The sequence below is a fragment of the Corythoichthys intestinalis genome, chromosome 14 (assembly GCF_030265065.1).
Source record: "Corythoichthys intestinalis isolate RoL2023-P3 chromosome 14, ASM3026506v1, whole genome shotgun sequence".
Taxonomy (NCBI): Eukaryota; Metazoa; Chordata; class Actinopteri; order Syngnathiformes; family Syngnathidae; genus Corythoichthys; species Corythoichthys intestinalis.
This window is the reverse complement of record NC_080408.1, coordinates 14,091,716-14,105,532: the sequence shown is the minus strand read 5'-3', so window position 1 is coordinate 14,105,532 and position 13,817 is coordinate 14,091,716. Positions and strand designations below refer to the sequence as shown.

At 38.9% G+C, this 13,817-nt stretch overlaps 1 protein-coding gene across 4 annotated transcripts in view; it reads left to right on the top strand.

Annotated features, from left to right (window-relative positions):
• Nucleotides 1–523: 523 nt before the first annotated feature.
• LOC130929877 (dynein axonemal heavy chain 8-like) overlaps nucleotides 524–13,817 on the top strand; it is a 156,568-nt gene continuing 143,274 nt past the window's right edge. For 2 of the 4 annotated variants that reach the window (XM_057857489.1, XM_057857487.1), the window contains exons 1-13: nucleotides 586–773; nucleotides 1,161–1,244; nucleotides 1,323–1,454; nucleotides 1,641–1,725; nucleotides 1,799–1,941; nucleotides 5,220–5,397; nucleotides 5,481–5,641; nucleotides 5,720–5,896; nucleotides 9,326–9,439; nucleotides 9,522–9,629; nucleotides 9,734–9,832; nucleotides 11,579–11,725; nucleotides 12,827–13,024. In XM_057857489.1, the coding sequence (XP_057713472.1) occupies nucleotides 1,215–1,244; nucleotides 1,323–1,454; nucleotides 1,641–1,725; nucleotides 1,799–1,941; nucleotides 5,220–5,397; nucleotides 5,481–5,641; nucleotides 5,720–5,896; nucleotides 9,326–9,439; nucleotides 9,522–9,629; nucleotides 9,734–9,832; nucleotides 11,579–11,725; nucleotides 12,827–13,024 (1,572 nt within the window). In that variant the 5' untranslated portion in view covers nucleotides 586–773; nucleotides 1,161–1,214. Of the gene's footprint in view, nucleotides 566–585; nucleotides 774–1,160; nucleotides 1,245–1,322; nucleotides 1,455–1,640; nucleotides 1,726–1,798; nucleotides 1,942–5,219; nucleotides 5,398–5,480; nucleotides 5,642–5,719; nucleotides 5,897–9,325; nucleotides 9,440–9,521; nucleotides 9,630–9,733; nucleotides 9,833–11,578; nucleotides 11,726–12,826; nucleotides 13,025–13,817 lie in introns of those variants that run through there. The other 2 variants (XM_057857488.1, XM_057857490.1) reach the window with 2 other exon arrangements.

Below are 13,817 nucleotides of genomic sequence, written 5' to 3'. Positions count from 1 at the left end.
GGCAACAAATAGTGGCTGAATTTGATTGGTTAAATGCTTAAAAATGAAAATACACGTCTGGAAGCAACGCAACCAAGGGGATAGCAATGAAAGGAATCAGATGGACCATTTGGAATGATTGAATACATATTCATGGACAAAAAAATATAAATAACATCAGTCTGTGATTCAGATTTTTTTAGGCCAGCAGAGAAGGCTTTGCAGGCTTTGACGCCCCACCACTGCCTAAAACACACACACAGCTGTAACACCACCTTGTTCTTAAGAAGAACAAAAATCCTCTGAAGTGGTTAAAGTTTGCAAGCATTACACATTTTGGTCATGCGTTCGAATCCCACAGTTGACGTTTTGATGTTTTATTTTTAAAACAATCTTCATTTTTTTTTCAGCTGATAGGAAATAGCAAACCTGCCTTGGATGTGATGGTCAACGTGGTGATTTATTAAAAATGTACTGATTTAAGATGGCCGCTGGTTATCTAACACAGCAGAGGCCGACATTTCGCATCTAGCTCTCTAGATATGTGAGATCTATGGCGCTTCCCCTCCTAATGATGAATAAACTGGTAACTTTTTATCCTGTTACGCCATCTTCACACATGTAGTCTAATATATGTGATATTTTTCTATGACCGCAACTTTCAAACCCAACGTGTAAACACGTCATCACTTCAGAGTTGCTAGCGTATTTTAGAAAGCGACCCAACTGTGATCAAGTATGACGAACTACGCGCCGCTCAACAATAACACAACTTTCGAAACAACAACTTCAAAGTACGTGCATCTATGATGTTCAACGCAAAACTGGCTCATTCTGTGTAAACCAAGCAGAACGTAAGAAGAATGTGCTGTGAACAAGCCTTCAAAGACACATTTAAGGCTCGGATCTAGAGACAAAATACGCGTTATTTTTACTGTGTCTGCTCATTAATGTAAAAACGACCGTTAGCAAAACGCTAATGCAACATGCTCCAGGTCATTATTTAATTAAATTGCGTTTATTATTATTCAAATGTTTTAGGGTAAATTTTTTAGGTTGAGAATCAATTGGGTTTTGGTCTGGGGAAAAAATATTGGGAAATGCTCATATAAATTGCTTTGAATGATATCTTGTTTGATAATAATTATAATAGGTAACTATGATTTTGTTTTATAATCAAGGCAGAAACAGGTAACCCGCTTGTATGCGAAGTGGCATAACATCTGGAGTACTAAATGATGGAGAGCAAAGAAGGGAGCAGTCAGGTACAAATAGGTCAATGACGGGCAACCACAGCTCATTTTCAGGACTGCCATTAAAAATGTAATCGCTGTCTCCCTCAGGAAAATTACAAGCATGCACGGAAGGAGCGAAAGGAGCGCCTGGGTCCTGCACATCGCTATGTGATCAACGTGCTGGCCCTCAGGCTGAACCTGCAGGCGTCAGCAGTGGAACAATTCATACTGGACTTCCCGGTGAATAGATACAACATATTGTATTATGTAGTCATTGTACAATATTACAAATTTTTGCTGAACAGTAAATCAGAACAGTTTTCCAAATCACAACAGACAGCAAAATTGAAAGTTTATATGTGTTTTTATTTTGTACTATGAAATATTAATTTCTTTTGAAAATATGTTTACTCTCTTTGCTGGTAGCTGACTCCTTTTAACAAGTTCTTTGCGGTAAATGGAAGTTCTACTCTTGCTTTTGTGTATCAAGAGGTGAAACATCCTGGAATAGGTACGGCTCATCCTTTAAATATTATCATTTGTTTGCATTCATCTATTTAAACCCGATTTTAATTTCACTTCAGAATGTGGTCGTGCAATTCCTGGGCCCAGGAAAGCACTGCGGCTTGTCTACGCCAATTTATCAGAGAGACGCCTCACTGGCATTTATTGTGCCTTTATGCGGCTACGAGTGGATGTCGCTGTGACTCCTGAAAACATACAGAAGGTATGACAGAATAAAACAATGTCATCTATTCAGGGGTGAAAGTGGGCCTGAACAGTCAGGAACGCAGTTCCGGTATAAGATTAGGGGCCAGAACGCATTTCAGGTATAAGATTCAGGGCCGGAATGCTGTTCTGGTACACGGTGCTTTGATTCTGAAAATATGACGGCAACTGTCAAAACGCTATGTAAAAAAATAAAATAAAAATGCCAAGCTGCTACACATTAATTTCATCTCCAAGAAGAAAACAATCTACCAACAACAGATTTACATACACAAGTGTTAACAACAAGCATAATAAAGTGGTTATGTAGCGTAATCCGTTTCCACCAATATTTATTATTTATTTTATTCCACGGACGGCATGGAGGTTTCCTCAGCTGCTACAGTTATCCGAGTGACGATAATGAGTCACGTCAATGTGCGAATGGACGCAGCAAAGCAAAACGCCTGGACTCATTTATCAGTTCAATTGGCTGACATACTGATGTGTAATCAGCAGAGATAGTTAACTCTGATTGGTTCTAATGTGCATTTTTATTGGAAGTTCTAATGTGCATGTTTATTGGAACAGCAAAGAAAAAAAAAAGGTTGTTGAATTGATGCGACAAAAAAGGGCAACGCAACATAAAATGGTTGAAATCTTTAAGAGCAACGAAAAAGTTGAGGAGGCTTACTTATCATATTTACTTTTATTTGCTCTGATGGGGAGGTTCAGAACATCTTAGCTGTTAATGTGCACTTTGGACTTATATTTCTTCATTTATGGTAGGCTACTTATTAATTTTCTTATGATTTTAAAAAAAATCAATGTTTGCACGATCTTTGAAATATATTCCATTTCACTCTGCATAATATAAGTCATTTGTACTTGTTTTTCGAAATGTACGTTACCTATTTCTTTGTTATTAGAAAAAAAAAGTAAACGTTTACATTAACTTCAATTTTAATATACATCCTATGTTCTTAAGTAGTTAAAATTGAGATATGGCACTTAGTATGTGAGGAAGTGAGGGAAAATAAAAATTAGGAGATGGAGGTTGGGGTTATTGCTGTTTATGTTAACTTTTATTTTGCAAATCATTGAAAAAATACAATTTTGAATGAAAATCAGTTTGTATATGTTATAGAAATAACAGTGCTAAAACAGTTTTCCTTGCATTTCAGTAGTTTAAGAGGTTTGCCCCCCCCACCCAAAAAAAGAAAAAAAAGAAAGAAAGAAAAAAAAATTTAAATAAACATAATTTCTGGCTCCGTGGCGACCTTCACGCCGGGGAGTTCCGGCAAGAAATTTTAGCCATTTTCACCCCTGCATATATTGTATATAAAACATTGGGCAATGAAAAAACAATGTAAGAGGTAACTGTATGACTCTAGATATTTAAAAATGAGCGTATACCGTATACAGCATCAGCTATAATCAGCAGCATTGTATGTACTGTAACAAAGTAAACTGCTTGTGGGTTTGTTGAATCTGTACACGGTACAATGAAATATCAAGACTATTAAGGCATTCTGCAGAGATATGTTGCAGTCTAGTGTCAGAAAGCTTAAGCCTCAGTCACAGGTGCTCGTTTTCCAACAGTATAACAACCCAAAAGACGGCCAAAATCACCTAAGAATGGCCAAGAGAAAAGCATTGGGCTCTTCTGAAGTGGTTTTGTATGAGCCAAGATCAAATTCCCATTGAAAGCAGAAGATGCTGAAATATGTTTTCTGGATAAGGCATCCTTCAACCCTGAGACAACCAGAGCTATTTGCTCATGATCCTTCAACCCTGAGACAACCAGAGCTATTTGCTCATGATCCTTCAACGCTGAGACAACCGGAGCTATTTGCTCATGAGGAGTGGGCTGACTGTTTATACTGTAGGTGTAGAAGCATCATTTACAGTTACAGAAATGGTTTGATTGCAGTGGTTGCCTCAAAAAGTTGTGCAACAATATATTAAATCATGGTACTGTTACTTCAGTTAGTAATAAGTCTCGAGTGATTCCAGTGACAACTGTGTTTTTCTTTCGTTAACAGAACCAAAAATGTCGTCCATGTGTGTATAAGCATGAGTGCCTACAAGAATAAAATGAATTCACAACTATACATCAAGGGTGTAGGTTTGGTCTCAACATTGGTAGGGACAATATAACTGCTGGCCCTTGCTGAAGTTGTAGCTCTGCTGGTGGTGGTCATCATTGTGCTGGCCCTTGCTGCTCACATTGTAGCTTTGCATGTACACTTTTTGCTTGGGATGGAACATTAATACGACCAAACAGATTGGGTGAGCGGAGCATTTCTCATGAATATGAACCTAATTAATTGATATGCTGAGTCAGGGGTGCTCATTACGTCGATCACGATCGACCAGTCGATCGTAACGCTAGTATGGGTAGCTTGCGGCATCCAAAAATATACATATATTTTTTAATGTACATTTTAAATTATGATTATGTTGTGTGTATGTTGTGTTGTGTGAGCAACATATGAGGTTATGCAGCACCTGCCTCTCTCTAAGCAACTTTCAAGTTTCCAGAAGAGTTCACTACATTTCTTACAGTTTAATTAATGTTAACAATAGAAAACAAAAAAAGGATACCTCTCTAAGCAGCTTCCTACTTGTGTTTTGCAGGTTAGCAAGTTCACACAGTTTAATGTTATGCTAACTCTGATGCAGGTCGGACTTTCAGTAGCAAACCTAGTGGTGTGTTTCCCACCTCGACAACATAAGCGTCTTTTTAAATTACTTACTGTGGCTGCTGCTGGTCGAAACAAACTTCTTATATCCCTCTGCTTCGAAGAGGGTGGAGGAGGCGGCATGTTGTCGACATGTATTTCTGTCGGGGTTGTGTGAGTGTGTTTGTTGGGGCTGGGTCGAGTTATCAGCCAATCAAACGTGCGTTTGAGGTGAGGGGGGTGGACCGGCACATTTAGAAAGTGAAAAGGGCTAAATGTAAGTTTGAACATAATGAAAATAATTCACTTAATAATGGTAGGGTCAATTCTATCCTTACAACATATGGGAAGACGATCTAGAACGGAACTCATTATATAATGCATATTAAATTTCTTAAAAGTTGGTGGGGACAATTTGAACATCCTTAAAAGTTGTTATGTCCCTACCGTTCCTATGCAAACCTGCGCCTTTGCTATACATAAATGCGACAATATACTGAACTGCAGATTACACCAATAATATGAAAGCAGCAACAATACTCACACATTGTATGTAACAACAAACTGGATGTGTTAATAAATTATAATCATCACATACAATTCTGCTTTCCAGGGGACCTTTTTTTCCATGTTTGATGCCCGGGATGGCTTCCCTAAAGCCATCAAAAACAGCTTCAACAACTTGATGCCCAGTTTCCAGGCAGTGCTGAAAACTGACAGGTCCAGTCAGAGACCCCAGATTAACCCAGATTTTGAACACATCTTCAAACACACTGTGATGGGTTTAGATGGTAAGGTTTTCGTCATCCGTGACATGACTTAAATAGTCATGAATTGTTTGCTGGATGCAATTTCTGTCTTGTTTATATCCCAGTGATCCAAGGGAGCTATCAGAATGTGAAACTAGCAGAAGAAAAGAATATTGACTTCAGTCAACTGGGTTCCATTCAAGAGGTGACTTTAGCAGCAGCCAACGTGGACTTGGTTAAAGATCTGGAGAACCTCCTGACAAAGTGGTATAAGCAAATTGACCAGGTAGGCTAAATAAAGATTATTCATATTGGTCAAAGGTCCTAGTGAAGAAACACGATCTCCTTTGTCTGTGATGAGCAGGTCCTGCTGGACACTCAAGCACTTAAGCAAGGTCTCGTATCGGAAGGACCGCTGAGTGAGCTGAATTATTGGAGGCAGGCTTACTTGAAGTTCAACTCTATCCTGACTCACATCAATAGCCCAAAGTGCAAGGCAGTCATAAGCGTGCTCAAAATCAGCCGTTCCAAAGCTCTGCAGGTACGTAGAGTTTCTTGCTCGCCGCAGTTTGTTTTAAAGCGATAGTTAGAACTTAGAAATGTTTCATCTTCTCAAAACAAATGATTGCCGTGTTTTAGCTAAAATTGTAAAAATACTCTTAAAAGCAGTGAGAGAGTAGGTCTCCATCAACAGTGGTGCCAACTCCCCAGTAAGGAAAGTAGCTATTGACTGGCACAAAGTGAATCCAGTAGAACTTTTTATTGCACCTGGTATGGGTTACAATAGTTAAATAAACCTTTGGCTCTCAAAGTCCAAAATAGTGCTAAATTTGTTAAATTAAAATATGTTTAATACCAGCCCAACACTAAGAAAGTAAAAATATAATGAATGAACTCAATAAACTTTTTTAAACCCTGAGTTTTTGCGTTCAAAGGCCAAACAGTGCAACTTTCATGAAATTATTAGTAATAATAATTAGGGTTGTCATAATTATCGCATTAACGGGTGGTAATTATTTTTTTAAATTCATCACGTTAAAATATTTGACGCAATTAACACACATGCCCCGCTCAAACAGATTAAAATGACAGCACAGTGACATGTCCATTTGTTACTTGTGTTTTTTGTCTCCCTCTGCTGGAGCTTTGGTGCGACTGAATTTATGGGTTTAAGCAGCATGAGCATTGTGTAATTATTGACATCAACAATGGCGAGTTACTAGTTTATTTTTTGATTGAAAATTTTACAAATTTTATTAAAATGAAAACATGAGGGGTTTTAATATAAAATTTCTATAACTTGTACTAACATTTATCCTTTAAGAACTACAAGTCTTTCTATCCATGGATCGCTTTGACAGAATGTTAATGTTAATACCATCTTGTTGATTTATTGTTATAATAAACAAATACTGTACTTATGTACAGTATGTTGAATGTATATATCCATCTTTTATCTTTCCATTCAGACAATATTTTACAGAAAAATATGGCATATTTTATTGATGGTTTGAATTGCGATTAATTACGATTAATTAATTTTTAAGCTTTGATTAACTCGATTAAAAATTTTAATCGTTTGACGGCCCTAATAATAATTGACCACAGCATCCTGTCTCTCTATTAGCCTCCCTCTCTGTGTACCAGCAGCAACATACACTTAGCCATTTAGCTTAGCTTACTTTGACAGCACTTTTTAATAGGCTTGCCACCCGTCCTTTGAAATGAGGAATCGTTCCGAATTGGGAATTAAACATTGCGTTCCGTATTGAACCAATATGGAATATATATAAATTAGGGCTGTCAAACGATTAAAATTTTTAATCGAGTTAATTACAGCTTAAAAATTAATTAATCGCAATTAATCGCAAATCAAACCATCTCTAAAATATGCCATATTTTTCTGTAAATTATTGTTGGAATGGAAAGATAAGACACACGATGGATATATACATACAACATACTATACATAAGTACTATATTTATTGTAACAATAAATCCACAAATGCCATTATTAACATTCTTTCTGCTAAAGTGATCCACGGATAGAAATACTTGAAGTCCTTAAAAGATAATTGTTATAGTTACAAGTTATAGTAATTTTATATTAAAACCCCTCTTCATGTTTTTGTTTTAATAAAATTTGTAAAATTTTCAATCAAAAATAGAGTTAATATAATGATAATATTAAGAATCAAAATAACAATAATAAAAATAGAGTGACCAAAGTCTAAGTTTTACGTGTATTTTGCATAGCTATTTTGATATGGAATGCCAGTTCATTTTGCGTTGTTGTTTAACTGTGTGTCAGAATAGGGCCTCATTACTATAGACTGAAGTGCTTTTCTTTTTGTGAACATAATTTTTTTTTGGAGGGATAGGAATATTATTTTTGTTGTGCTTTCACTAAACGATACTTATGTTTGTTGTGAAGGAGAAGCTTATGCCAATAAACGGCGCTGTCCAAAGAACATCTGTGTCCACTCGCCTTTACTGTATAACATATAGCTGTACATATCTTACCCAGAATACAATAAGAGACACATAATTGCCACTAAAAGAAAGAAAACTGACCGAAATATGTGTGGAGCACAAATAGCAATTTGCATTGCATTGTAGATACAGCATAAACGTCTCACAACTACTAATTCTTCCACGTTTAGAAGAAATAACATGAGTATGGAACGGCGCTGCCCCCAAGCGGCCAGTGGCATTCTCTTCACTCTTAATGTCCATAAACGGCCTCATCGAATTCTGTTTGAGGCAATGTGCGAGCGGGTCATTTAGTGCATGCGTTAATTGCGTCAAATATTTTAACGTGATTAATTTAAAAAATTAATTAACACGCGTTAATGCGATAATTTTAACAGCCCTAATATAAATAGATACATTTCTATGCGTTTTCAGAGATTGGGGGTGTCCCTTATTTCTATTTCTGAAAAGTAGCAACTCTACTTTGGAAACAGGTCTCAAATCACTGCGGCATTTCTTTCACTAAAAGACAATGAAAGTATAGTAGATGTAGTGAACTGACCAGAGATTGTTGCTCTGGTCCAGCCCCCTTCCTCTGGATAGCAGTCCTGCTGTTGTAGCCTCAAACTCTTTGTGTTCGTTCACATGTTTCGTCTTCAAAAGTTTTATCAGGTTCAAGGTATTGAAACTGGCTGATTTAACTCCACCGCTCCAAACTTTTAGGCCGCAAATCTTGTGTGCAGCCATTGATTGTACTGGACGGAATTTCAATGCTGAAATATTTGCAGACCACTGCCACTTCTCCTGGTTTGTTTTTCCTCCAAATGAAAAAGTTACTCCGGCATTGGTTAAGAGCAGCTATTGGCCCACTCTCATTGGTCTGGAGCAGGCCAATAGCAATAGCTGCTTGACATGCAAAGTGATCACGTATCATCACACAACACAGAGACAGAGTGTCTTGAGCGTCAGGAGGGAAAAAGGCTGCGGTCAAGTGTAAAATACTGGACCGGTAAATGGGATCGGCCACCCCCTGATGATACTGGTATCAGTGAATCTCTAATTGCAATGGACGCTGTAGGAGAGAGGAATAACGTTATGGGAGAAACAGAATGTGATTTTAAAAAAAAAATACCAGAAAAAGTTAGCAACATTTGTCGCTAGTTGCTTTTGACAAAAAATAGTCGGCAAGAGACTTTGGAAAGTCCCCAGATTTAGTTCAAAAGTCGCCAAGTTGGCAACACTGCCCACCAACCATCAACAGAGATGCGATAATTCTAGAGAACACCAAAGATAGTCATGTCTCTGTTTAATACTGCTTGGTGTGGCCAAAGGTCACATTCTGTGGAGCTAGAACGGATTAAATGCATTTCCGGTCATTTCAGTGTAAAATTTGTTTTGTTTTAGAGTGTGGTAATGGACCAAACTAAACATTTAACTGAAGGCACTGCTGTATTATTGTTTATTTCTGGGTGCATTTGCATTGTGTTGTCTTTGTCAGATGTGGCCAGTCCTGGAGGCTAGGGTGACAGACAACTACAACGAGGCCAAAGACAATGTCAAATTTCTAGACATGCTAGATAAAGTTTGCCAGCCTCTTTACACTAGTGATCCGGTATGTACATTCGTTTAATTTCTTGATTAGGTTGCTTTCAGTCACGAGTAACATATGTTAATGTCATACATGTACCTGCCAGACTACCATCGTGAAAAGTGTGCAGAACATAATCAATGCGGTACAGATGATCCACACAGTGTCACGGTACTACCATACCACTCAAAAGATATCATCCCTCTTCATTAAAGTGCGTGAATTTGATTGGCTTACACACAAACAGTATAACATTAGCTCTTGACTGTACAAGGACTGCAGTTGCAATTCAGGATGAATGCGGTTTCGTCCAAATAGGTCACAAATCAGATGATCATAGCGTGCCGACGCTACATTTCAAACAACGGCACGTCGATATGGGATCAAGATGGTAAAACTGTTATGATGAAAATACAGGTAAGTCAGACAACCGTGCCAATCACGTTGAGTCAGATATACTGGTACTTGTTTTGTACAGTGGGGCAAATAAGTATTTAGTCAACCACGAATTTTGCAAGTTCTCCCACTTGAAAATGTTAGAGAGGCCTGTAATTGTCAACATGGGTAAACCTAAACCATGAGAGACATAATGTGGAGAAAAAAACCCAGAAAATCACATTGTTTGATTTTTAAAGAATTTATTTGCAAATCATGGTGGAAAATAAGTATTTAGTCAATACCAAGAGTTCATCTCAATACTTTGTTATGTACCCTTTGTTGGCAATAACGGAGGCCAAACGTTTTCTGTAACTCTTCACAAGCTTTTCACACACTGTTGCTGGTATTTTGGCCCATTCCTCCATGCAGATCTCCTCTAGAGCAGTGATATTTTGGGGCTGTCGTGCGGAACACTGACTTTCAACTCCCTCCACAGATTTTCTATGGGGTTGAGATCTGGAGACTGGCTAGGCCACTCCAGGACCTTGAAATGCTTCTTACGAAGCCACTCCTTTGTTGCCCGCTTCTTACGAAGCCACTCCTTTGTTGCCCTGGCTGTGTGTTTGGGATCATTGTCATGCTGAAAGACCCAGCCACGTCTCATCTTCAATGCCCTTGCTGATGGAAGGAGATTTTCACTCAAAATCTCTCGATACATGGCCCTATTCATTCTTTCCTTTACACAGATCAGTCGTCCTGGTCCCTTTGCAGAACAACAGCCCCAAAGCATGATGCCCCCCCCCCCCCGCCCCCCCCCCCCCATGCTTCACAGTGGGTATGGTGTTCTTTGGATGCAATTCAGTCTTCTTTCTCCTCCAAACACGAGAACCTGTGTTTCTACCAAAAAGTTCTATTTTGGTTACATCTGACCATAACACATTCTCCCAGTCCTCTTCTGGATCATCCAAATGCTCTCTAGCGAACCGCAGACGGACCTGGCGTGTACTGGCTTCAGCAGGGGGACACGTCTGGCAGTGCAGGATTTGAGTCCCTGGCGGCGCATTATGTTACTGATAGTAGCTTTTGTTACTGTGGTTCCAGCTCTCTGTAGGTCATTCACTAGGTCCCCCCGTGTGGTTCTGGGATTTTTGCTGATCGTTCTTGTTATCATTTTGATGCCACGGGGTGAGATCTTGCATGGAGCCCCAGATCAAGGGAGATTATCAGTGGTCTTGTATGTCTTCCATTTTCTAATAATTGGTCCCACACTTGATTTCTTTACACCAAGCGTTTTACTTATTGCAGATTCAGTCTTCCCAGTCTGGTGCAGGTCTACAATTTTGTCTCTGGTGACCTTCGACAGCTCTTTGGTCTTGGCCATAGTGGAGTGTGACTGACTGAGTTTGTGGACAGGTGTCTTTTATACCGATAATGAGTTAAAACAAGTGCCATTTATACAGGTAACGAGTGGAGCCTTGTTAGACCTCGTTATAAGAAGTTAGACCTCTTTGACAGCCAGAAATCTTTCTTGTTTGTAGGTGACCAAATACTTATTTTCCACTGTAATTTGGAAATAAATTATTTAAAAATCAAGCAATGTGATTTTCTGTTTTTTTTTCCACATTCTGTCTCTCATGGTTGAGGTTTACCCATGTTGACAATTACAGGCCTCTCTAATCTTTTCAAGTAGGAGAACTTGCACAATTGGTGGTTGACTAAATACTTATTTTCCCCACTGTTATTGTGTCCGTGGCCTTTTCCCCCCGCTAATTAATTTTTTATTAGGAGTGCCTTGGTTTATATCAGGAGTATGAGTCTTGCTTGGCGAAAACACAGGAAAAAACGAAGGAGATGCCCGGACAGAGGCCCTTTAAGTTCTCGGAGATGCACGTCTTGAGGAAGTTTGAGGTCTTCTGCAAGCGCCTCGAATATGTAGGTTTCTTTTTGATACGCATACATAGAGTAGAATACACCTAGCTAAACCCATTAGGACTTGATATCAGTTTAAATCCAATAAGTTTACTTCACCTGGTAGTCAAGGTACAAAAGATACTGTTACATGGTATATGTACGGCAACACATTAAACACTTCCATTGGTAAGATTAGTTTGATTTCTTAGGTTTCCTATATTCATAAGTACAAGGGTGATAAAATGCTTACATGCTAACAGTTGGTATGCTAAAAGAAGAGCACCTAGATCAGGGGTGTCCAAACTTTTTGCAAAGGGGGCCAAATTTGGTGCGGTAAAAATGTGGGGGGCCGACCTTGGCTGACGTCCTTTACGTAGAACAATATATTTAAGCAAATTTTAGCAGGCCATTATGTGTGTCACATTTGCTGTATTTTTTTTTTTTATTAATAATTTTAACAATCTCGCAACTAGCCTTTGTGGCGTTCTCTTTCGACTCTCGGGCTCTTGCAAAATACTGCTGTTGTGAAGTTAAACTAGCTTCAAGTTGCTTCAATTTTTCTTTGCGTATCTTCCCTATAATCTTGTTGTGCATGTCAGCGTGTCTTGTTTGGTAATATCGCCTCACATTGAACTGCCTTTTTTGCAAATGAGGCAGACGCAGTTGTTGTGTATTTTAGTGAAGAAATAGTCCAATTTCCACCTATCCTTATAGCGTCGGCCGTCGCAGTCAACTTTCTTTTTCTTGTTGATTGTCGCCATTTCAGAAAATAGGAAGTAGAGGGTCACACGGGGTAATGTTGCTCAGAGTGCTGCTGCCTCTTAGTGGGCAAATGAGGAGCAGCATTTAGTGTGTAAGCTACTTCATATGCTGGGAGCAGTACTGCTGACCAATTTATCAAGTCTGTGTGCGGGCCAGACGTTATTGTTTTTATGACAGAGTCTGGGGGCCGGATGAAATTTGACCACGGGCCGCATTTGGCCCCCGGGCCGGACTTTGGACATGTCTGACCTAGAAACTGTAGATACAAAACAATTTTACAAGTAAGCCTGAAAAAGAATTTGTAAAAGCGTTAACACACTAATGTTTGGTCGAGCTAACATAAGGTATACTTTTTTGCAGATTACCAAAATAATGTCAGTGTTCAAGACATTCGAGTGCTTGGGAAAGTCCAACATAGAGGGTATGGAGGCTCTGGCTGGCCAGTTCCGCAAAGCCTCCACTGAACTGAAGAACAAGCAGGCGGACGTGTTTGCGTCCAGAACGGTGGCCTTTGAAAATGACTATGAAGCATTCATGGCTTACATAATCACCCTGGAGGTACATAGTATATTTGAGTTTGCGGCAGTGTTGGGGAAGTTCATTTACTTGGTGAAATGGTTCAAAGTTTGCATCACAAATTTAAAAATGAACTACAGTACTATACAATAATTTCTTGGACTGGACTTACTGGACTTGAACTGGGTAAAATATATTTTCTGCTGCTACTTTACTGCAGTCATCAGCATTTCCTTAAGCAAGAGCTACAGTGGTATGAAAACGTATCTGAACCTTGTGGAATTTCTCACATTTCTGTATAAAATTACCATCAATTATGATCTGATCTTTTGTCAAAATCACACAGATGAAAAAACAGTGTCTGCTTTAACTAAAACCACCCAAACATTTATAGACCCTACTCACATGACGTCACAACCACGCCTCCGCGCCGTATTGTCCGTCAACTCATGCATTACCGCTACTTAAATTCCTCCTATTATGGCGTGCTTTTCTGCTCGTTAACATTAATAATCAAAATGGTGAAGGCGTGTGTGGCGGTTGGTTGCAATATCAGAGAAGGTAGACGGAGAGACTTGAAGTTCCACTGTATTCCGAGAGACCCGGAGAGGAGAGCGAGATGGACTGCTGCAATTCGACGAGAAAACTGGGCTCCAAACAACTACCACAGATTATGTAGTAGACATTTTATATCTGGTAAGATGCATTCAATATATATTTAGAGGCTTTTGGGCTGACAACCACAATTAAGATCATTGCTAGGCTAATCGCCGACAACATACAGTTTCAAATTGAAGATGCTTATTTGTTCCACCATCATTATTTTTTTTGAATA